This window comes from Rhododendron vialii, chromosome 4a (assembly GCF_030253575.1).
Source record: "Rhododendron vialii isolate Sample 1 chromosome 4a, ASM3025357v1".
NCBI lineage: Eukaryota > Viridiplantae > Streptophyta > Magnoliopsida > Ericales > Ericaceae > Rhododendron > Rhododendron vialii.
The window spans coordinates 33393782-33419496 of NC_080560.1; the positions used below are offsets into that span (position 1 = coordinate 33393782).

The window sequence follows — 25715 nt, forward strand, 5'->3', positions numbered from 1 at the left end:
TAAGTTTTTCATCACCCTCTTGCTACTGTGATGGATTTGAGTGTGATTGTAAGTCACTCTCTTTTATCACAGTTATAAACTATGATTGAAAGAGAGAAACAATCACGGCCAGAAGGTGTGATCGTTTCTTTTTAATCACGGTAATAAGCCGTGATTGTTTCTCTTGGGCGTGATCATTTCTCTTTTCTGGGTGTGATTGTATGTCACTTTAGATCACGGTTATAAATCGTGATTGAAAGTTCAAAATGATCACACCACCATAAACTGAGATGAAAAACCATTGCGTGTGATCTTTTCTTTGTATCTACTAGACCATCTTTTCTTATCATTGCCAAGTTTCGAACCCACGCACCTTTAGTTGATTTCCCAAACTATTACCACTAAGCTAGCCAAGAATTTCTGTTACATTAGGAAAAACAAAAATATTTATATTTACTTCCTAAAATGAGAAAACTTTTTTTTTCCTTAAAATTTACTGAATTTTTTGAAATGCAATTAACAAGATATTAAAATATATAAAAATACATTTATAAACATTGTTTAAAAAAATTTAAAAATATGAAAACAGATCTTTTGCCAATCAAAATTAATTGTTGGTCACCAAAAGATTTTCTTGGGGCGAAAAATTTAGTTTTAGCTAGTAAATTTAGTATTGTGCACTTTGTATTTCTATGAAAATTATCACAACCTGCAAATTGTAACATTATAGACAAACTTTAGATTTTTTTTTTATATAAACTAACCATTTCACATGAATTTTGTGTTTATATTGAATTTCAATTTTAATGGTGACTTCTCAATTGGATTTTAATCATTTTTCAGATAAGGCTAAGTCATAATAATATAATTGCTTTTTTACCTAATGTGTCAAATGTATACTTAAAAGACATTCGAAATAACTAAATTTCATTACTACAGTAAACCATAAAGATCACGGCTCGCCTACGTGAAAATTGGGCACTAGTGGAACAGTCCACCTGTCGTCGAAAAAACAACTGGGCACTGGTGGAACCAAGTTGTAGGATTTGCCTTCTCCCTCTCAATCTTTTTGGGCGTGAAGATGAAGATGAAATGTAAAGATTTTTTTGGATGGGTGTTATTAAGGCTTATCTTCTTACCTTTTGTAAAAAAGAAAAAAAATAACTTTTCAAAGTTCTTAACGACGTCGTTTTTCTCACATAACTTTTCAAAGTCTGCCTAAATGAGTACCAGCCTGCCCATGTGAAAATTCAGACTACGCGCCTAAATAGGTAGGTTTTTTTATCTCACTTTTTTTTGTGCTAAAGTTTTTTATCATGCTACAAAGTTGAGATTATTTCTCTTTTATCTCGGCATAAGAGTGAGATCTTTTATCTCATTTTTTTCCGCCCTAAAACCTTTTATCACGCCACAAGGGTGAGATCTTTCCTCTTTTTTATCACGCCACAAGGGTGGGGTCTTTTCTCTTTTATCTCGCCACAAGAGCGAGATCTTTTATCTCATTTTTTTCCGCCCTAAAATCTTTTATCACGCCACAAGGGTGAGGTTATTTTTCTTTTATCTCGCCGCAAAAGCGAGGTCTTTTATTTCGCACTAAAATCCACTTTTTATCTCAGCTTTGGACTTAAACTGAGATAAAAAAATTTAAGCACCACTTTTTATCGCGCTTTCACTAAAAACTGTGATCTTTGTGAATCTCCTTAGTGTGACGCATATCTATTATTGTAGTAGTGCAACTACAATATATATAATAATTATAATTCAAAAAATTCTCTCATACCATGCAATTCATCATAAAACACCTATATATTTGCCTTTTGTCCCACATTGCCTTGTTACAAAACTATTTTCCATCTTAAATGACTTTGCACACTAGTGAACTTGTGAATGAAGATCTAAGAAGAGGTCTCGCGCGCTCAGGAAAATGGGTCGTGGCCAAAGGCAATTTGGAAAAACTGATTCGGAAACCAATTAATCGGGTGCGCGTCACGAGTTATTCGCGCGCAAAACCGGCAACTTTTTTTATTATTATTATAAACGTTCCAGAAAAAAACAATATATTAGCAACTTTTTTTTATTATCGTACACTATAATAAACGTTCCAGAAAAAAATAATATTATAAAATATAAGAAAAAAAACGCTCTGCAAAAAAAAAATTCTTAAGCGTTCCAGAGAACAAAAAAAAAAAAATATATATATATATATATATTTAAGCGTTCCAGAAAAAAAAAAAAAAAAAACCTCTGCAAAATTCCGGATGGAATTTCCGGCCGATATTTCCCGAAACGGCCGGTACCGATCGGTATTTGGTCCGGAACGGTATTGGGGTGTTAAGGTACCGGTTTTCTTCAAATCCGGTACGTACCGTCCGGTACGTACCGGCCGGTACGGTACGGTACGGGGTTAACAACTATGGGTACTAGTGAGATACCGGTACCATTTCGGATTGATCGATAGTAGTGTTATTTTCCTACCTAAAAGAATTTATAGTATAATATACACTTTTTAAAATAAAAAATATTTCGGTATTTGTCCGGTACCATTCGGTATTTGCCCGATACCGTCCGGTATTGTCTGGTACTTGAAGAAAAAAATAAATTTAAAAGTAGTCCGGTACTATCTGGTATTGGCCGGTACTGACAGGTATCTCTGGTACCGTCCGGTATTTGAGCCGGAACGAAATTAGAGGTGCAGGATACTGGATTCTGTCAAAAACAGTATGTACTGACCGGTACGAAACGGTATTGATAACCTTGCTTTGAACCTAAGTCAATTCTAGAAGGCTTTACCATCCCTGCTTCAAGGAGTCTTTACTGTAGCACTAATTGACCTAGCCTGCACCTGGAAGACTCGGAAGCGGTGACGAGGGTTTCGGACGGCGACGACGATCCAATCCCTCTCTCAAATCAGTTTCCGGCAATCTTCCGGCGTGTTCTTGCGGATTCCGGCGTCTTTCTGATGAACAGGTAATTCCGACTGTCCAAAATTCTGGTAAACAGTTGGGGTGATGAGCTGTCAATTATAACTATAGTCAAATGGTGATGAAAATATTCTTTTTCCATCTCTGCTATTTTACTACCTAATTTGTTCCATTTTACATCTCCATGAGGGTTTTTTTTTTGCATCCAGGTTGTATTTTAAGTATAGAACCTGGTTTCATCCCCAATGGGGATGCTCATATTGCAGTTTCCAGAAGACGAGCAAAATCTGCGTTGGATAGTGGCCAAAATGAGAAGTGTTGTTTCAATAACTAAATCCAAATGGTAATTTTTTTCTCTATCTTTCTTCAAAATGAGAAGTGTTGTTTCCTTTGGTCCCAAAAAGTCAATTTTTGAGCTTCTTTTTTTGGATTCTCCAAAAAGTTGGGTTTTCGATTCTCTCGTCGAGACGAACCAATCATACATAAAAGTTTGGCACAAAATCAACAAACGTAAAAAAAAATTTAAATAAGAACAAAACAAAAAAATTATAGTCGGCAACTTGTCGATCGGTGGGAACTCTGAACATCTGCTTTGGTTGTGTTCATTTGAACTTATTACGGAGTACTACTTAATACGGACACCCCCTACCAGTAGTATGGATGGAGGTTACCTTCGGGAAAGAGGAGTTGTTTGATTTACAAGGAGAAATTTTTCAGTGCCGGGTGGGCAAGGGCTACGTGGTGTCCGCGCACCATCTCGGCCGTTCAATGAAGTTTTGGACGGCCCAGATCTGTTCGGCTGTCGGGGAGTATTTTAGTTATTTCACACTTTAAAACAGCCGAACAAATTTGGGCCGTCCAAAACTTCATTGGACGGCCGAGATGGTGCACCACGGCACCACGTGGCCCGTGCCCACCCGACACTGAAAAATTTATCATTTACAAGACGTTCAGTACGTATTAGTAACTGTGTTGGGATTGATGGAAATTGAACTACCCTCCTCGGAAGAAAAAATGAAACGGCGCATGTGAAAAAGAAAAGGAGTGAAGAAAAGGTGGAGTATTAGCAATGACTAAAATGATAAGTACACACTCCAGACACTCGTACACACTTACAAGACGTATAGTGGTGTTAAATGAAGGGAAATGATATTGGCACTTCAAAAATTGATGCAGACATTCCAAAAAATAAAGGAAAATGACTTTGGAATTACACTAACTTTGGAGTGCCAGCATCAATTTTTGGAGTGTCAATATCATTTTCCTAAATGAACCAAGTAAACTCTTGTTAACATGTAGATAAGTACATTTTCAATTTTATGCCCCCACCGTGTGTTGTGTCCTTCAATTATTTGAAATCCGCGTGCCCAAATGTCTATGTCGTGTTGTGCGTCCGGATCAGTGCTACATAATATACAAGAGCATGGATAAATATATAGCAGTACAAAAATGAATAATTGATTTTTACACTCCTTTTTTTATACTCACTTTTTTTTTTCGTCCTCTTATAATATGGATGTACAAAATTAATATATTATTTATATACTTGTTCACCTTTGGGAGGATAATATTGTAAATTCATATCACACAAGGACAAAAAAAGAGTGACTAAAAAAAAGAAAAGCGTGGAAATCAGTACCACACCGTAAAAATCCAGAGATTTCAATGGGATGAATCTGTCGGACAGTCGCTATGCAATATGTAAGTATTCTTTCGAACTTGTGTGCATTATTAATTAGCTAGCCAGGCAAGTTTAAAAGTCATCTTGTTCTCTCTCTCTCTCTCTCTCTCTCTCTCTCTCTCTCTGGGGAAGGTGGAAAGCTAGCCGGGAAGATTTTTAAGATGTGATCAATGCATGTGTGCTGTAGACTTGTTGGGAACTTGGGAGAGAGAGAGAGAGAGAGAGAGAGAGAGAGAGAGAGAGAGAGAGAGAGAGAGAGAGAGAAATATATATATACACACACACACGCATGCATGTATATTTGCTTTGGTCTGATATATACATCAAGGGAGAAGCCAGAAGGCAATTAAGGGTCTTTCACGGGTGCAAGAATCCTGTGAGCTGAGGTTCTCTCTTTACCATTTGCAGTGATGAATGTTTTAATTACAGTTTTTAGTATAAGTTTTTATGGGCTATATTACAAACATGATTAATTTCCAGATTTCGTACTTCTATTCTGTTCTATTTGTTCTTCTATTTTGGCATATAAATGGCCGGGTACTCGAATTACATTTTCAGGACTTTTCAAAAAGAAGAAATTAAACTATTTTTGCGATTAAAATACTCCTCTAAAAACTGAAATAATTAAGATGTGAAATCCATAACCATTTTAATTAGTATTGAAAAAATAAGTTTTAGACGTACCATTTGAAAAGGATGGCCAACTCAGGAGTTTCCCAAATTCATTCCCAAACAGCCCTTTGGGCGCGCATTTTTGTCTGCTCACGGTTTGTTTTTAGAAGAAAATATGGAGTATCATAAAAGAATTTATATCAGGGTTTTACAACATATCATAAAAGTCTTACTATGGAGATGTGTACCTGTATCCATTATATTGCTGACATATATTGAGAGATACATTATACATGGTACAGGGATTAGGGCTGGCTCTGACATTTGTGAGGCTTAAAGCGAACTTTTTCAAACGAGACCCTCAATATACACTACTTTGTATAGTATAGTTAAATACTTGGGGAAAAACCTTCATAGGAAAGTCATTTCAATCATTTGATAGAATAAGTACCCAACATCGATAACCATTACAATTTATCAAAAACTTTTCATTTAAAGATTACTCTTCTCGCCTTTTTAGCTGCAAATGTACTAATTAAACTTGCATAATTAAGTTTCTTGCACCATAGCCTTTCCAATGGACAACATAGCCAATTCTTTCAGTCTCGCTTGATAGTATTCTGTACGCCCCCTTAAAATAACTAAATAGTAACCAAATTATACCATGTTTTGGCCCTTTCACTTGAGCCCTAATTAAAATTGGGCCCTTAAAATTTTTAGACAAGTTAATTTTAATTTTTATGTAGGCCTAACTACTATATGGACCTATAAAATTGGGGGCCCTTAAAATTGGACAAAAATCGGGGGGCCTAAAGCGATGGCTTTATGAGCGTTAGCCCCAATCCGGCTCTGACAGGGATTGATGGGGGACAAGCAGTGGTGACGGTTTTAAAACGTTGTCCTGCTCTACAAGTGCTTTTTTATTTACCATCACAGTAGGCATGTCTGCTCTAGGTTTTTAGTTCAAGGACATTAAACGTGCCATCAGTGTTACAACAAATTTTTATCTATGAAGCACGAGTATTCTAGAAATGGTTCCTTTCAAAGGAATCCTTTGGGATAATATGGTTTGCACAGGGGGTATTACTATTTCTTTTTTTGCATGACATCAACTTGTAAAATCACCCATATATACTCCCTTCAACTATAATCGTTAACCAATCGGCACCATTTTGTCAAAAAGACCGTTAAGATGAAAGAGTCGGAAATTTTTTATAGATTGTGGGGTCAGAGCAATGTATAAGATAGCTTCATGCCCTATTGGATAATAGCGGTCGATATAGAGGTAATAATCAGTAAATCAAATGTCCAAATCCCTTAACGTGAAAGTCTGATTGTAATGTACGGATGAATTTTAGAACCATGTTTATACTCCCTTGGCTTGCCATTTTTTTTGCAGATGGAAGAAAGAAAATGGGAGGAACTGAATATGGATTGCTTGGTGAATGTGATTGGGAGAGTGGGAATGGAATCTCTGCTTTTGGACGTTCCATTTGTGTGCAAGTCGTGGTACAAAGCCACCCTCTGTTCTCTTTGTTGGCAAAAACTTCGTTTTCCTCCAATCTCATTCCACTTGGATGATCTCTTGGATGATCGCTGCACGTGTAGATTGAAAAATGAGTGTAATGTAGTTGATGAGCCGTCGGCCTCTGCATTCATCATGTCTTTAGTCAAACGAAGTGATAGATCTGTTACTTCGTCTATAATTCTTCCTTGCTGCTGTACAAAGAGGACATTGCTTTACATTGCTGATGAGTAAGTTCTACAAACTATATGTAGGAAGGTTTGGTTCGCTTGTTTATTAATTTGCTCATTTCTTATTGCTATAAGAACTTGTTCATCAAATAACCGAAACAAAGGCTCTAGACCCTAGTCATTATTTTGTTGGGTATAAAAACCATAGAACCTTAGAAACATATTGTCCTCATAAACGAATGAGTACCGACGAATCATAGAAAAAATAGGTCACGAGTTCAAACACTCTTTGAAGCATGTGTTTAGTGAGAACATTTAGAAACCCGGGTAAATTATCAAAAAAGATACTATATATGTAGAAGTTACAGATTCACAAATAAATTTGAGGAGACAAATCTTACGTACGTCACTACCTTGAATTTAAAAACATTTTCTTATGAAGACGATGTTGACTGACTGATACGGAGATGACATTAAATTAGCAATGTCAATGCTAACATACCCAAATTCCGATTCAATTAATATAGCTTTCTCTACTTCTTTCAGTTTCATACAACATATTCATGTTACGACTCACTATAACTTTTTTATGTACATGCAGCTCAATGTCTCCCGGCCGGGGTTTATAACGTTATAACTTCACGTTTTATCTTTTAACATTTGCTCTTCTTTTAAATCACCAGGTCTCCGAATCTGAGAGCTTTGGTGCTTCCTGTGTACCTAGATCATGATCTCATATTCTCATTTCGAATCTTCCAAACCTTATGAGCAAGTGGAAGCATTTGGAGATTCTGAGTCTTACAAGCCAGTACTCCAACTTTAACATGCAAGAAGTCCTTTAATTCCCAAATCAACGTTCAGTGCAAGGACTTTTGGGGACTGGCTGTCAAATGGGGCTCTATTAAAAAAAAATGAAGCTTCAGCTATTGTCACTCTCGTACCAAACATAAAATATTTGGATTTAAGTTCTTCTATAATTCATCGGGAGAACTTGGTGATAATTTTCGGAGGCTGCAAACAACTTCTTCATTTTGACGTTACTGATTGCAAAGGATTTGATGAGGGCGATGAAGAAATATTAAAGCTTGCTTCTCATATCACCAGATAAGTTTGGAAATGCTACAAGTTTTAGAAAGCTTACATGATGTTAATTTTCTTATGGAGGAACTAAGCTTGCACGCTCTCCGCGGACTGGATCGATGAGATTGATCATGATGACGTTGATACGTGGGCCTGTATCTTTGTAGGACGCTTCCGTTTGGAGATTGAATTTTGCAAGTGGGAGCTCAAGGTCTGGACTTTGGAAGTGTTCAGGTAAAGCTATCTATATTTTGGAAGGGTTATATAGCTCGTTTTAATTTTGGATGGTGAAATTGCTAGTTTCTTTTGCATATTCAAAAACGGTGTTTGGTACCCGGGTACGTAGACTCGAATTTTGTGATTGCTAGCTTATTCCCAAGCCTATATGTTTTTAGATTTTCTGACTCCCCTTTGCTGCAATATTGGATTTCTTTCCTCTTTAAGTAGTGTCTTTCCTCTTGATTTTTGTGTAAAATAGTACGCGACCAATCACAACAACACTGAGGCAAATCCTTCTTCGATTTGAAATTTCCATTAACGATCTTTTGACGGTAAGAGCATGAACCCCTGATCTTCAGAATCAACGTACAAATGGTTGGGTGATGCATCTTTAAGTCTTGTAACTGATGCGTCTTGTGTTTACGTATGCTAGCGGTTGTTTTCAACAATGCGCTGCGTTTTTTTCAGCTTTTAGTTGATGATATTGTTTTTGTGCTTGGAGCAAGGTGGCTCGGTGAGATCGGCGTCTACGGGTGTTAAACATAGTAATAGCTTTATTACGAATACAACACGCACGACTGTCATCATCGAAACAAATCGGTTGTCGACTACAATTTCATCCGTACATGCCTTGCTCCGCAGTCTCCACTTGCTGGTCTCCGATTTTGAGCTTCGATCTTGTGTCGGTCATTGTGTTCCATCGCTCTTTGAGTCTTTACGGCCCTTTTGTGATCGCGGTACACTAGTTAAACAATGGTAATATCATGAAAAATAAAAGACACCGAATTACGAAAAATCAGCAAAAAAAAGGCAACTTAGAGCCCAGTTCCAGCAATTAAAATGTACCAGTTTCTGCAATTAGAACTCCATTTTCAGCAGTTTCCAGCAATTTAGATCTCTGTTTCATTCATTCAAAAACCACTTTCAGCAGTTGAAAAGCAATTCCAGATAAAATTGGTCTCACAGTGCATTTTTTAAAATATACTATCCACCCGTTGTTTGTGTAGCCAGGTTAATGATATCTGATCAATTCAATTTTCTTATTGAATAATCTGCCTAGAGTAATCTTCAAAGTAAACGATTCAGATCATAACGATGAAATTTTGTTTGGACACAACGAGGTGCCCTACAAACCCATACTGCATTGGCGTAGTACATGATCCCCTTGTCCCCGTCATTTGGACCACCCCCAAAATGGCCAATTACATCATGTACAGTTCCCTCAACATTACACAAACTGGTACCTTGGACAGACCGTATTATATGACACCAAATAAGTTGTTGGGGCATACGGATAAAATAGAACAGAGGAGGGTTTCTTGGCATTTCCTCCTGGGATGCTGAGCAACCCTGTAGGGCTATAGCACATCTTGTAGTGTGCAATTGGAGACGTTCATCTTGACAATCAATAGTTCAAATATGTTTGTTAACTCTTACCGATAAAAGTTAACAACGAATCTGAACCATCGATTGGGGAACGGACAATCTGGATGATCACTACATCTCTATAGTAACTTGCTCACTACAGCGTTCCCTGGCCCTGTCAAGGACAATCCGAAAGTCACTTGTTTGGCCATTTTTCAACTGGCATCTATTCAAAGGGACCCAAATTAGAATCCAGTCCAAACCAATCCAAACCGAAAGATTTGGTTCAGGTTTTTAGTAGTATGGTTTGGTCATGGTTTAAAAAAAATTAGAAACCGCGTTTTATGGTTTGGTTTGTGAATTCACATTTACAGTTATGGTTCTAAACCGCATTATATGGTTTGTGGATTCACGTTCACAGTTATGGTTCCAAAATAGTATTGGTTCTCTAAATTCATAATCCATGAAGTATTGGTCTGATTTTTGGTTTACTATAAAACTAAACCAATCCGAATCATGCTCACCCCTAATAGTTATGGTTTTATCAGAAAAATAGAAGCTTGTAGGTAAGCTGACATCTGACTACTCCCTGTGATGGCTTGTCTTTAAATCTACCGAACATCACTCTTTTACAGAGTTGTTTGGTTTAGCTCTTTATATTGGTGCTTCGAAAACAGTAAAGAAACACTAGCCATGCAAGGAGTTGAAAATCGCAGTCCACCATGGTTGAAGCTACTGCTAGAAGCCAGCTTCTTCATGGACTGTCAAACTCACAAAGATTCCAAATGTAGTAAGTGCAACCACTACTGCTTAGAATGCACTGGAAATCCTTTCTGTCTCTATTGTTCGAATGACCACAAAAACCACCAAATCATACAAATAATTGAACGTTTAGATTAAATGGTTAAATTACTCTGTATTGTTGTAAGAGAAAGAAGGATAGGACAAGTGTATAGGGTGTTGGGTTAAACTAACCTAACACAATCAGCTCTTATTTATATAATGGAAAATCATAACATAAGACTACATTAACCAATGTGGACTAATATCAATACTATATTCTAACACTCCCCCTCAAACTGGAAACTCTCCAGCTTGTTACAACCAATGAAACAATTGCCTCAACTACTGATCAGCAATAACGAAAAACTACCAACTTGTTAAAAATAATGGAACAACTTTCAATAGCAACGACCAACGAACGAAACGACCAACGAAACGATTTCAACGAACTTCAACGACCAACCAACTTCAACGATTTCAATGACTTAAACGAAATAATTTCAACAACCAACAAATCAAAGAACGAATTCAACGACCAACGAACAACAAACGAATTTAACGACCAATGAAACCAATTTCAACTACCAACTTCAATTACCAACCAACAACCACCAACTTCAACAAAATAGACGACAAAACAAGATATGTTACCACACTCACCAAAAGCATGGCCAAAAACCCGACTAGGAAACCGAGAATTATGACCATGTTCAGACTGAATGAAGAACCAACAACAACAGAGACAGCGGAAGCAGAATCAAATTTTATTGCAAATATATCATCGTGTAAAGAGGCAACCAACTAATATATGCAGATTGTTTCGAACATAATCGAGTGGTGGTGTGATGATTTCGAACGCTCTTTAGGGAATTTCAGAGGTTCTCGGCACCTTGGGGATGGAGATCAAGGATTTTCAAAGTGAAGGAGAGCTATTTTGGAGATGTTGGAGACTTGGCTACTGCCAGCAAGGGTCGCCATGACTGGGTTATGGCTAACTAGTACAGTTTAGGCACCGACGAGGCTATTCAGGCGCCGACAAGTACAGTTAAGGGACTGGGTAATCAATTTTGAGGGATTTTGGCCACGATTTGGAGTTTCTAGGGCTGAGGGGCCAGAAAAACAATCGCCGGAGGGTACAATGATCGCCGTCGGAGGATACGATGATCGCCTAGAGAAAACAGAGGTCGCACAAGAGAGAAAAACCAACAAGCATTGTTCACAATGCTACAGTAGAGATGATGTTGGCAGTAGATTTAGGGTTTCGTGATGAGATGATGATGGCGGTAGAGAGTGGCAGCTAGGGTTTTGTATATCTAAGGTGGATGGTGAACCCGCTTTGATACCATATTGTAAGAGAAAGAATGATAGGAAAAGTGTATTGAGTGTTCGGTTCACTAACCCTAACACAATCAACTCTTATTTATATAATAGAAAATCATAACATAAGACTACATTGTGGGCTCTTCAACTGGCGTGCCCGAAGAGTCGCCACCCGGATTTTTGAGATGGATGATCCGAGAAATCGAAAGTTTGTTTGAGAGAAAAATGCTTTTGATCTAGCGGAAACATTGAGACTTTGGGTTCGGGAGTCACGTTACGAACGAGGAAGGTTTTGTTGAAAAGCACCCCGCTCGCCCGGTAAAGACCGGTCTCTACTAAACATTTTTAATGGGAGATTTAATATCGTTTGAAAAACTTAACTTTGATTAAAACACGTACGGGAAAGAGACATAGGGTTTAATATAACACATTGACGTGCTAGTGGTGCGAACTGTATAGTATGAAATGAATGAACAATGTATAGAAAATGAAATAACAACATTACAGCAGTCTGCCAATATCATATGGAATACCGCGCGACGGACCGGATACATCGCACGCGTGAAAACTACCGTGCGGTGTACCTGTCAACGCTTTCCAGAATCAGTTCGCTTTTACATGACAAAACAAACGTAGGTCCGCAAAATAGTTTTTTATATTTTTTGAATCTCTGAAAAGTGATTTACGAGACCTTTTTGTTCGTCTTATCATGTAAAGCAATGTTAAAATTTTTTTGAAATCTTAAAAGATTTAATAAAGTAAATAAAAAAAAGACTTTTAACATGAAACTTGATTCTGGAATGTACCCGCACAGAAAAGTAATAAAGAGACTAAACAGAATAACATAAGAAAGAATATGTACAAGAAATAAAATAATGCACGATGTAATACACTACGCCGTGCGATGTTGCAAAACGCCGCACGATGTAGCGTATCCAGGGCAGAAACTGTTTTTTTATGTTTTTTGAATATAAAGCTTATTTGAGACCCAAACTCGGTATAGAAAGACCGAGAAGAGCCTCGATCACCTCCCCTCAAAGCTAAACGTGATTTAGCCAAAGAATTTGTTTATACCTTTTGATCGAAGCTTGGATGTGCTTGAAGATGGAGGAATGAAGGTTGATTCGGACTGAAAGCTCCTAAGATTAGGTGGGTTTATGAGTTTAAGGGAGATTTGAATGAGTTTTTGTAGAGAGAGTAGGAAGAAAAATCAGTTTGAGACTGATTTTGTAATAGTCCAGTTAGTGGGTTGATGTAGAGAGAGAAAGATATGTATATGGTGGTGATGGGTGTATTTATAGGCAAAAATATGCTTGGGGTGCTCCTAAAGGAAGAAAGAAAAAAAACGTGCAAAACGTGCTCTGGCCAATCTGCTAACGCGCATGGAAATCTGTCAGACACTCCTCCTGAAGGCTATGCGGTGGAGTGATTTTTGAATTTTTCTGAAATGTTGTGTAACGTTTTGAAATGCCGTGCGATTTTCCGAGACAGCACAGCTCACCAAACTTCGCGGGGGCACCCCGAATACTCCCGAACTCGGATTTGAGCGCGGTTTGAAGCGTTGGAAAGCTTATCGAGTCCTCTTTCTAACCCAGTTGGTTTCACTCAAAGATGTTTTATACATTGAAATATGTGTCCACTTTACCCTCAATGTGTCATGGAAAAAGTTGTTTTTGACAAAGTAAACGCATCTTTCTCTTTTCCAATTGAACCGAGGGCCACCCTAAATGTTTAAAATGGGATTTTCTTGAGGTTAGAGAATGAGTAAGAAGGGAGCAACAATCCAAGATTTGAAGGTATATTTTTTCTTATTTCATCATCGAAAAAGTTAAAGATTATTCGGAGGCCTAGATTGGGGTGTCTACATACATTAACCAATGTGGGACTAATATCAATACTATATTCTAACATGTATAACCAACGAATAATAAGGAAATCGTAGTTCTAATTTGCATGTGCTCTTACACGTTTTCAGATAAGGCAATCCTCTCTGAACAACGTTGTGAGGGTGAATGATATCGGAAAGCATATAAATGTTGGTGCTATTCAACCATACATGATAAACAAGGGACAGATTGTCTTCTTGAATCACGACCATATATAGGACTCCCTTATGGTGTGACCAATATTTGTGACATTTGTCGTCGTTGTCTACCAACTACTGACTTCAAGTTCAGCTCTTTGAGTTGTAAGGTAATTAGGGCTCGTTTGGATGCGGGATTAGATTTAGAAGTATTATGTAAGAAAGGGAGATTAGATAGTAGGGGGTATTGGTTAATATGGGATGGTCCACATTGATGTGATGTTTATGAAGGGAGTATTAAATAGTACTTGGTTTGGATGAATGATTAATTTGGAGTATAAGAAAGGGGGATTGATGTAAAAAGCTGTTAAATGATTTTTTTGCCCTTATGCAGTGTTTATGACAAAATTTGTTAGTTTCATTATAATTAGAATAAATACGTGTTTTTTTGAGCTTCAAGGGACAGAAAAAAGAAAAAAGTGCAAGGCTTGATTTTGGGAAAAGTTGAGAAAAAAAATTAAGTGTTCTGAATTTCAATCCGTTTGAATGGGTGGAAAGATTTTATTTTTCTGATCATTTAATTTTAAAGGGTCATAATTAAATTTTGACTCTAGAACTCTCGTTGGTTAGTCCTAAGATATTTAATTGTACGACTTTCTTAGGGTTAATCAAAGAGAGTCCTAGAGTCAAAATTTAATTATAACTATTTAGGATAAAATGATCAGAAAACTAAAATCTTTCTATCGGTTCAAACGGATTGAAATTTGGAGCACTTAAATTTTTAACCATATTTTTTAATATATAAACTGCAGGTTGAAAAATTAAGTGTTCCAAATTTCAATCTGTTTGAATGGGTGAGAAGATTTTCTTTTTCTGATCATTTAATTCTAAAGGGTCATAATTAAATTTTGACTCTAGGGCTTTCGTTGGTTAGCCCTAAGATATTTGGTTGTACGACTTTCTTAGTGTTAATCAATAAGAGTCCTAGAGTCAAAATTTAATTATGAGCATTTAAGATAAAATGATCAAAAAACTAAAATATTTTCACCGGTTCAAACGAATTGAAATTTGGAGTGCTTAATTTTTTTTTGTTTTTGCTCATGAAATGGGTACTTGGGGTTGAAAATGGGGATTACGAGGGGTACAATCGTCCGAAATGGAGGAGAATTAGGGGGTATTACACAATAACAGGTCAGACCCTGTCCATCGCTAAGACCCCCTCAGCCGGTCTTAGCAGGTATTATGGAAGAGGGGCCAAAGATAAAACCCCCTCCAAATGGAGTTGCCAAACGGGTGGTCCATAGCTGGGACCCATGTACTAAAAGGATGGATTGTGGTATCCCCTTCACAGTACCCCTTCCAAGCAGGTCCTTAGCGATTTGACTTCCACCTCTGTCGGGGTTTGCCAAGCGATTGAACTGCCGAACACTTCGACCATGTCATGTTGGATCTGCGATCTCATGGTTCCCGAAGGCTCGGGTACTGCTGATCGCTCCTGCCGGCCATACCCACCTCTATGTCCCATGAGCCACACCCATTGGCTAAGGGTGGTTTGGTTGCCGAAGATGCTAAAGGGTCCGAGCGGTTTGTTCGGCCTACTACAGTGTACACCAACTAATGTACATACCATAGGTTTTTTTTTGTCATGAAAACATGCATGTGCCATATATCCATATCCCAGTTTTAAGGGGATCAGAGAGGGGGTACCTTGGCTCAAACCCAGGTCCCGTCAGGACAGCAGAAGTGCCCCCATTAGGGAGACCAAGAAAAACCAACATCGAGTATATTTAAATGATTTTTGTTTTAAGGGGATATTTTTCTAATTTTACATCGAAAATTTTGAGCTTTTCAATCCTTCTTTATTTTTACTCCCTCCGTCCTAAATAAGAGTCCGGCCCACAAAACTAGACTTTAAAAAATATGTATATTTTTTATTAAAAAATTTAAATTTTTCACAATCTAATAGAACTCATTGCTATCTATTGATTTGTGAATTTTTTTTGATTTTTTTAACGAAACAAATGCATTTTTTTGAAGGCATAGTTTTACGCGCCGGACACTTATTTAGGGACGGAGGAAGTATCTTTTAAGGGAACTTTATAAAAAATAAAATTCTTTTATTGTTATACTTGTCCCACATCACTTATAAAGAATTGTTTAGCTCCTGGTCTATCACATCCACGTGTATTCGGGCTGCAAGTGAAGGGGAGTGTTATACTTGTCTCACATCGCTCATTTAAGCCACTCAAGCTTGATTAATATATTCTAGAGACTACTTCACTTATTGCCAATTGATTTTAGGTTGAAAACGTACCCTCCAAAAAATCTACTTATATACATAACCGTTATACCACGCGCGTACTCCAATTTCTAGTATGAAAGTTTAAAGTAGCGAAAAAACTCACATGTCAGCTGACCATGCGTATTATGCCTAGAACTTAAGACCAAATTACTTAATCCATTAATTCTTTCATCTCAGTTGATCAACTTGATTTTCTTTTGTGGAGATTAGACTCTCGTTCTTGGTTACTCATTAGCTTTAGTTTGAAACCTTTCTCCATCAACTTCAAGTCAAACATTCTAAATTTTGGGATCATTGGAGGGTTTGCCTGATCGTTAACTTTAAGAGCTTTGAAGTTCGTGCAGGTGCGCGCGTGCAAGCTAGCTGCCTAGACATCCGTTTATTGGAAAGGGTAAAAAAAAACAAAAAAAGTCGTGCGTGCTGCCTTCCCAACTATTCATAGTTGATTGGATTAATTGGTGGTGGGGTAACTGGTAGAATAACAAACACACCACAATGACCACATATTGCATGCAGTCTATGGGGATATAAATCTCAAGTCGGGATCAATATGAGGTGCTAATAAGATTTGAGAAGTCAATAACAAGGACCAGAGTATTTACGACGAAGACCTATAGATGTTCCTCTTAGGCCCAGAGTGCCCTCATGGATTTGGCTATACTATGCCACTCCCTATGATCTTTTTAAAAATAGACTTGCAGGTGTGATGTCAAATGTCATGAAAGACTTAGTTGAAACCATTCCTAATACCAATTGGTTTTAGGAGAGATGGTGGAAAAGCGGTCCAACAAATGGTATCAGAGCCAGGAAGTCATGGGTTCGAGTTGTGGGAGCGTCATCGTGAGGGAGGGATTGTTGAGCCCAGAGTGCCCCCATAGATTTGGTTCACAATGCCACTCCCTGCGACCGCTCTTAAAACAGACTTGTAAATGCAATTTCGAATACCATAAAAGACTTAATTGAAACCCTTCCTAATACCAATTGATTTTAGGAGAGATGGTCGAAAAGCGGTCCGACAAGTGGTATCAGAGCCAAGAAGTCGTGGGTTCGAGTTGTGAGAGCGTCATTGTGAAGGAGGGATTGTTAGACCCGGAGTGCACCAATGGATTTGCAGGTGCGATGTCAAATGTCATAAAAGACTTAATTGAAACACTTTTTAACACCAATTAATTTTAGGAGAGATAGTGAAAAAGCGGGTCCGACAGTTTCCTCGATTGAATATAAAATCTAAATATTCTTTGACTTTGAAGATTTTCTCCCAAGATGTTTGTTTTTTTCCTAAGGCAAAATCGATTTTGTTAATCTTTGAAGAAGATAACAAAGATTAAACGTATCTCGGGCACACAGTAGAAATGCCACCCGAAAGCCAAAAGCGAAGAAAGACAAGAAGCCAAACCGCACACCTTAAACAATCCGGAAACCTAGAACGATGCAAAAACCAAACCAACGCCGAAAAACAAGAACAACAATAAGGGACAAAATCAAAAAAGTTGATGCATTAATTTATCTTCATCTGCTGATAAGGTTTTGTTCGAAGGTTCCCAATTTAGCCCTCGTTTACATGGAAGGGAAAAAAAAAAGTGCCGAATATATGATGAAAAATTGGACTGGCTTTTCGTAAAAACTTTGGACTCGATCGGACTAACTTTGCTCAAAACTTGTCCTATAAATACTTTTGAACGCGTTTGTAAGAGCATGCCATTTTTCAATTGGTTCCTTTTCCAAACAAATTAAATAACCATTCACTCTTAGGCTCTGTTTGTTTGGGTGTAAAACATTTTCAGCAAAAATATTTTCCACATTTTCACTTGTTTGGCTGCACAAATGCTCGGTAAAATTATTTACCGCGTAAATTTTTTTACACTGGTTGGCGTAAAATGACTTACGAGGAGAAAGCCTGTAAGTTGTTTTCCAAATTGACGAAGTAATGAACACTTGTCACGTAATCCATCATCATCTTATTCCCTTGGCCCTCGGTGGACAAGCAGCACTCTTGGCAACAACCAGTGGCTTCACACAACCAAGAAAACCATGGCAACACCGGTCAATTGGTTTCTTTCAACAACTGTTGAGCATATGTTTATTAAGAAACTCATTGTTTTGAAAAATATTTTTCATGTGTCAACCAAACAACAGAAAATAAAAGTTTAAAGTTTGTTTTTCGAAAAAATATTTTACATGAAAAACATTTTACATTGTAAAATATTTTACATCGAAACAAACGGAGCCTTAATGCCAAAAATCTTTTGTCGATCAAACATACATGAGATTCTATATCGAGATTGTGAGATCCCCAAATGTCCCACATCGGGAATTTGTAGGAAATGAATGTGAAATATAATGGATTCCGACCAGCTATTGTATAACTTGAGGATTACCTTTTGAGCCATGTGCTTAGTTAGATTAAGGTTTATGCAGGTCAGTTGGGTTGGGGGGTCGTTACAGGTGTGTACTAAAAAAATATACGAGATACTATATTTCCTTTTTTCGATCAGTATATTCGGGTACTGTGTGCACAGATCTTTTTGAAAAAAAACCTAAACCATCACAATTCAGAAAGGGGTTGATGATAATAGTATCTTGGATTTAAGAGCTCAAAAATGAATCCTTGGACCAGAAGAATTTAATATGCTTCACTAATGAATTTATGGCGGAAATGAAACCCTTCACTTTCAGCGAAATGCATCCTCATCTATCTATCTATGTACTCCACACACTACTCTCACTCTCTCTCTCTCTCTCTCTCAAAAGAGAAAACTCCAGAAATCCACATCAAGCAACTATATTCCTCTCCTGTTTGAAACTTTGTCCCGCAATCAAACTTTTATTTTGAATAAAATTACGACATTTGACATTAATACACAAATAAAACTTTCAAACTTTCTTTTTAATAAAATCCTTTGGTATTTTATTAACCAGGATTTCAAAAATGAGTTGGCCTAACTATGAAGAGTAAGCATAAGTATCGCCACTCTATAGACAAGTAAGTAGGTTGCTGATGTTCTAGCTAGTCTCAATCAACCGTTGACATAGCAAAAAAATACTTCCCAATTGTTTAGATTCCGGATGCTGAACGACATTATGCTCAAAATAATTAAACTCCATTTTTTAAAATACTGTTTGAGCTTCCCAATTCTTAAATACTTTCCAATTGATCGTGTGAACTTGAAATATTTATAATAAATTTGTTTTTTAAAAAGAAGAACCGAAACCACGCAGGGCCTTGGGCCCATTGCCCACCTGTAGCCCCGCTTTGGCATCAAGCCTGCCCTGCCCACCTTAACGCAGTCATGCACAGCGGCAATTGACTACGATTGTCAGAATCTATTGACCAAATAGCCACCGTCAGGCTCCGTATGATAAGTGTGTTAGATTAGATGAGATTCGAAATACTGAGTGTAATTCCAAGTGGGTGTTTGATTGTGTAAGGATTAAATTATGCGATTGTTATTATCAATTCCAATATTTTGTTTGATTGGAACACCAAGGAATATGATACAAATTACATTTTCCAATTATATCCATGGGTGAAAACCTGGTCTATGAAATTGCGTGGAAGACCAGCTCAAGAATTTACAATTTTTGGATAGTTTGCAATTTTTTTTCATCCAATCAATTTTGAGATTCTTATTGGACAACCACCCTGCATTAAACCAACATATATTTAGAATAAAGCAAGCGTACATTTTTTTACCAAAAGTCCCATAAAAGAAGGAAAATGAGAAAACACAACAGATAACATCTTATTATACTCCCTCCGTCTCACTTTGTTCCGCCTATTTTCTTTTTGGGACGTCCCAAAAAGAAAATAGGCAGAACAAAGTGGGACGGAGAGAGTAATAAATCTAATTATTTTCAATGAAGCTGCATAGTCTACTATGAATATTAGATAGCAATTGTTTTTTTGTTTTTTGTTTTTTGATAAGTGCAGATCTTATTAAGCTCAAACAACAATAAAGTCTAGGGATATAGTCCCTTACAACAACCAGCAGAAAACAACTCCAAACTAGCCATCAGAACTAACAAACAAGAACCAAAAAAACTAAACAGGTAAGAAAATCTTGCTAGATAAGCCCCAATTCCTGCACAAAGATTGATTCTCCAGAGACTGTTTCATCTTTCTCCTTGAGCTAAGGAAGTCTCGAACATCAGCTACAATGCGTCTTATCACTTGATCATGCCCCATCACTTTCCCTTGGAAAATTCGACAATTTCTCTCCCTCCATAGACCATAGACAGTTGTTGCTAGGGAACATTGAAGACTAATAGATTTCAAACTTTTACCATTAACCTGTCCACAGTACCAGTTAAGAACCTCCACCAGGCTACAAGGCATATCCAGAATCATATTTTTGGTAGCCATATGCTGGCACACAACAATGGAAAAGGAACATTCAAAGAATAAATGTTGGTGAGTTTCATCAGCAGACATACAGAGAGGGCAGATGCCATCCAACTGCATACCCCAGCTTCTCAACCGATCATTGGTGCTAAGTCTTTGAAGGACAGCCAACCAAAGAATAAAAGACCATCAAGGGCCATTGAGGGACAGTATTACCACCCCAGACAATCTTGTGCCAAGACTGAGTTGGATACTTTTTCCTAATAGCATTACAGGCTGACTTAACAGTAAACATGCCACTTGGATGAGGAAACCAACAAACAGAATCTTCAGTGTTAGGATTTGGTCTCAAACTTGGGGAAGTATGAGCCATAATAGTTTGAATGGACTGATTTCTCAATCTAGGCCGGCACCAATCACCTTGTTCTATAATAGTATCCACTTTAGCCCATAAAGCTCTGCCCAAATTAGTCACAACCCTCTCACCAAACTTAGCATACAAAGGACCCAGGTTGTGCTAATTATCCAGCCAAAGAAAAGAATTTGCCCTATTACCAACAAGACATTTGATAAGGGGTTGGCACAGCTTCCTTAAGCCAAGGATTTTCCTCATAGTCCACGAAGAAAAGAATCACAAGGAATATCCATGGTCCAAAGACAGTTCTCTTTAATGAAATATGTGTGCATCCACTTAACCCAAAGAGTGTCAGCCTTCTTACACAAAGCCCATAAATGCCTCAGCATAGAAGCCCTATTCCACTTCTTTATTCTTCTAAACCCCAAACCCCCTTCCTCCTTAAGACAGCAAATCTGATCCCACTTAACTTTAGCCCCGGAATGCTTAAGCTCAGTACCAGACCAGAGAAAAGCCAGTAGAGTACATTCAATCTCCTTAATCACTTTACTAGGAATGATAAAAATAGAGCTCCAGTACACTTGAATGCTAAACAAAATAGACTGAATGAGCAAGGCCCTCCCATCATAAGACAATGTCTTAGAATCCCAGCTCAAAATTCTGTGAAGAATTTTCTCCTTCAAAATAGTACAATCATCAGCTTTAAGCTTAGAAGAGATCAAAGGAACACCCATGTATTTAATTGAAAAATGGCCTTCAGGAAAAGAAAGGAATGCCCTCATTTGAGCCTTAAGATGCACATCAACACCCCCATAGAAAATAGCACTTTTATGAATATTAGGTTGAAGACCAGAGAAGGAGTGGAAATCAATCAAAACACCAGTAATTAGCTCAAAAGAAACTTGATCCACACTACTCAGGATGAAAAGATCATTAGCAAAAGCAAGATGGCAGATATTCAAAGCACTACACTTGGGATGGTAAGAGAAACCACCATTGTGGACTTTGAATTTGAGAATAGCAGCAAAAGCTTCCATAACAATCAGGAAAAGGTAGGGTGAGATAGGGTCACCTTGCCTTAAGCCTCTATAACCAGGAAAATAACCCTCCATATTCCCATTAATGACCACTAAGTAAGGAAACACATTGCTTAATCCAATGCACAAACAAACTAGGGAATTCCATACAAATCATGGTGTCAAAAAGGAAATCTCAGTCATCCGAGTCATAGGCTTTCATAAGATCAATTTTGATTGCACATCTAGGAATACCATGATCTCTATGATAACCTCTAACTAACTCTTGCATCAGAAGGACATTATCAACAATTGATCATCAATTTGATACAAGCAGATTGAGCTTGATCAATAACAAATGGAAAAACACATTGCATCCTATTTGCAAGGATTTTAGATATGCATTTATACTTCACATTGCAATAGGATATAGGCCTGTAGTCTTTGACAGAGGAAGGAGCACTAACCTTTGGAATCAAGGAAATAGTAGTGGCATTCCATTCTTTAAGAAGCATACCAGATTCAAAAAAAGAGGCAACAGCAGCAACAAAATCACTTCCCACCACATCCCAACTTTTCTGGAAAAACAAAGAGTTGAAACCATCAGGCCCAGGGGCCTTATCCCCATTAATGGACATAAGAGCAGCCTTTATTTCAGTCACAGTAATAAGAGCAACAAGCATAGCCCTAAGGTGATGAGGAACTTTTGTATGGATAGCTTGAGTAAGAACATGAACAGAATCAGTTTTTCCCATGAATGGAGTACCCAACAGGCCAATATAGTAACCCAAGATCTCCTGCATAACAGCCTCAGGATCATCAATCAATGTACCAACAGAATTAGTGAGACTAAGGATTGTGTTCCTTGCCCTATGGGAGCACATTTTCCTATGAAAGTACCTAGAATTCTGATCACCTAGAGCAAGCCATTTAATCCTGGTTTTCTGCTTCAAGAATGATTCCTCAGCCATTCTTAACTCCACATATTTACCCAGCATATCTTTCTCAGAGTGACACAAAGCAGAATCAAAAGGAGATTGAAAATACAAGTCTTGTACTCTATCTAACTCCTCCTTTGCATCACATACTCCTTTACTGATGTTAGAGTAGTACTGAAAATTAAAATTTTTGAGAGCACCTTTTAATCTCTTCAGCTTGGTAGAGAGCACAAACATAGGCCTACCAGTCACATGCTTAGTCCAAGATTGGACTAGAACCTTTTTAAAAACTGAATTCTGAAGCCAAAAGTTGAAAAATTAAAAAAAACTCTTTTCTGTGTAAACAGGGCAGCACAGTTAACACCATGGGGCAATGATCTGACAATCCAGGAGCAAGAAAAAAAGCTTCATAGGCAAGGAAAGTCACCAACCACTGATTATTAGAGATTACTCTATGAATCCTACTTTTATTATCTCCCAAACCACCCCTTTTATTAGTCCAAGTGAACCAAAAACCCTTAGCTGGTAAATCATCATGAAGAATATCTGCTAAACAATGATTGAATTCAGTAGCTACATTAGAGTCGAAACCTACCAGTCTCTCTAAAGTTGCTCTAACAGTATTGAAATCACCCATTTGAACCCAAGGTTTAGTACCAACAGAGTTAGCAGTGATTCTCCTATCATCCCACAACTGTCTTCTATCTATAGCTTTATTATGCCCATATACCACAGATAGAACAAAAGAAGTAGAACCATCCAGAGGAAGAAATTCAGAAACAATCAATTGATCAGAAGAAAACAAGATAGAACTGCCAAAAATAGTAGGGTCCCACCCAAGGAAGATCCGAGCAACTGGACCCACAGAGCAATTATGAACACTCAACTAGTGAGAAGGAAAACAAGACTTAGCAGTAGAAGAAATATTAGAATCTCTAACTTTAGTCTCCACAACACCCATTACAGACAATTTATGAGAAGAAATAAAAGATCTAACTCTTGTTGCTTAAGAGGATTATTAAGACCCCTTTGTAGGGAGGTATTCCCGAACAGGCCCAAGAAGAGCCCGAGCACGGTGAAGGAAAAAGTCAAACGCACTATGGACCAGTGACATGAGAAGTCATGGGTCCAGAGAGGTTGTACGAAATCTTGGTTCAGTAAAACACGAGATGTTATTGGACCAAATACAAGGAAAGTGACATGTGATGCCACTGATCAGGTAGCTTGTTCGGCGAAGAGAGAGCCGAACATGAGGAGAGTTCCTTAAAAAGGAAATGGTCCAAATCATTGATAAAGGACCAGTTACATGTGAAGTAACTGGTCCAGGCCGTCTGTTCGGCCATGAGATGACCGAACAAAGAGAGAAGTCCTATTTAGAGGGAACATTCTAGAAGGGTCCAGAATCACTGGTATTCCGTTAAGGGATGAGATCCCAAGAATATAGGATCTAAGGAAAGATACCAACAAGTATGGGATGTTCGGCTTGTTATGGAAAGAGTCCTACAAGGATTAAGGAAATAAACTGATAAGGGAACGAGAATCCAAGAGATCCTAGTTTTCCTATACGAGGTAGGAAACTTAGGGCAATATGGATACTTGGGCAACAAGCATCCATAAATCTATAAATATAAGGTAAACCTAGAGGAAAGAGGTACGCAATACATTGTATTATTCGATATTCTCCTACTGATAATTAGGGTTTCTTTAGTACGAAATACTAACAAAGACATCGGAGGGCCTTTGCCACGAGAGGCAAAGGTGCACTCACTCCTTGTCTGTTTTGCAGGACAAGGGTTTCATTGACAAATTAGGGTTCCGGTCAAGAGGCACGTGAAGCCGTTGCATTCCAGTGCTATTCAGAGCACTACTTGAATTTGTCCACCTACACCCTTATATTCCAAGCACCGACTTTGAATGATTAAGAAGAAAGAACTTTACCAACCCTCCCCTTGCCAGGACCACCAGGACCAGAATCAAAAGGAATAGATAGCAATTGTTGAACTCTCTAAGTCCACACAACACCAATTCATACCAGCTAAAAGAGGAGGAAAAATTTCTGTTGACAACCTACCAAACACCTTATTAATTTCTTTCAACCACCGTATTAGTTTCTATCAACCAACTACCTTCTTCCAAGTCTAGAGAAGACAAGTTGGAATGAAATACAGATATGGAAACAGAGTATAGGGATTTGGCGGGAGAAGTGCATAAATAGCAGCATATTAGGGTTTTGGGTGGGTAGGTGAGGTGTATAATGGAGGGTATTATTGGTATTGAGTTAAAAAACCATGGGCAAGGTGGTATTAGTAATCCGGGAAAAGTGTGGGATTACTAATCCCATCCTCTTCTCAATCCCATCCTTAGTTTGACAACCAAACAAAGAGTTAGAAAGCCCATAGGATTAGCAATCATATCTCAAGGACTAACACACTTATCAAACATGGCCAGTGGCTATGGCTGCGTTCTTATGAACCTAACTTAAACTTAACTTACATTTAAGAATTTTGTCCTTATTTGAATTTTTTTCGCATTTGTTAATTTTGCGCCACACTTTTGCTAGCTATTGATTTGTCTCAATGAGAGGAATCCGAAAAGTAAAATTTTTTCACTTTTACTCAAGTATTTGGAGAAATAACCACTTTTTTTGAGCAAAAAATCACTTTTTGTATTAAAAAGTGATTATTTTTCAAAATACTTGAATAAAAATGAAAATGAGGAATGACGAGTGCCATAATCGAAGTGTCCATTAAAGGCTTTGGCCCACTGCCAATCAATTGTTCCTTCTAGAAATCTAGGCTTCTGTCATTATTATTGCTCCAGAAGAACCGCTACGGGGAGGTGCTTCAGGGGCTTTCTTCCTGCACACACCGGCGTAGGAGCCACACGCTTGATGGCGGAGTCCACACTAAGGTTGGATAGAAAATGTCCTTGAAACATCTCATGGTGGTGCTCCGGAATTACAGGATAATCACTCAAGAAACTTGTATGCACTTTGATATTGAAGAAATTATTGTATAACATTATTTTCTGGTGTAATTGACTAATTGTAACAATCTTTTACTGTCGCCATAATTCCACATTTTC

General features: G+C 37.8%; 1 protein-coding gene across 1 annotated transcript; it reads right to left on the minus strand.

The window, feature by feature from the left end:
- Positions 1-20931: 20931 nt before the first annotated feature.
- LOC131323927 (uncharacterized) lies at positions 20932-25652 on the minus strand. The gene is made up of 5 exons (XM_058355761.1): positions 25458-25652; positions 24574-24636; positions 22996-23517; positions 22161-22928; positions 20932-21354 (listed from the first exon to the last, which is right to left on the minus strand). The coding sequence occupies exons 1-5, from the start codon at positions 25650-25652 to the stop codon at positions 20932-20934; spliced, it is 1971 nt and encodes a 656-aa protein (XP_058211744.1).
- Positions 25653-25715: the final 63 nt, after the last annotated feature.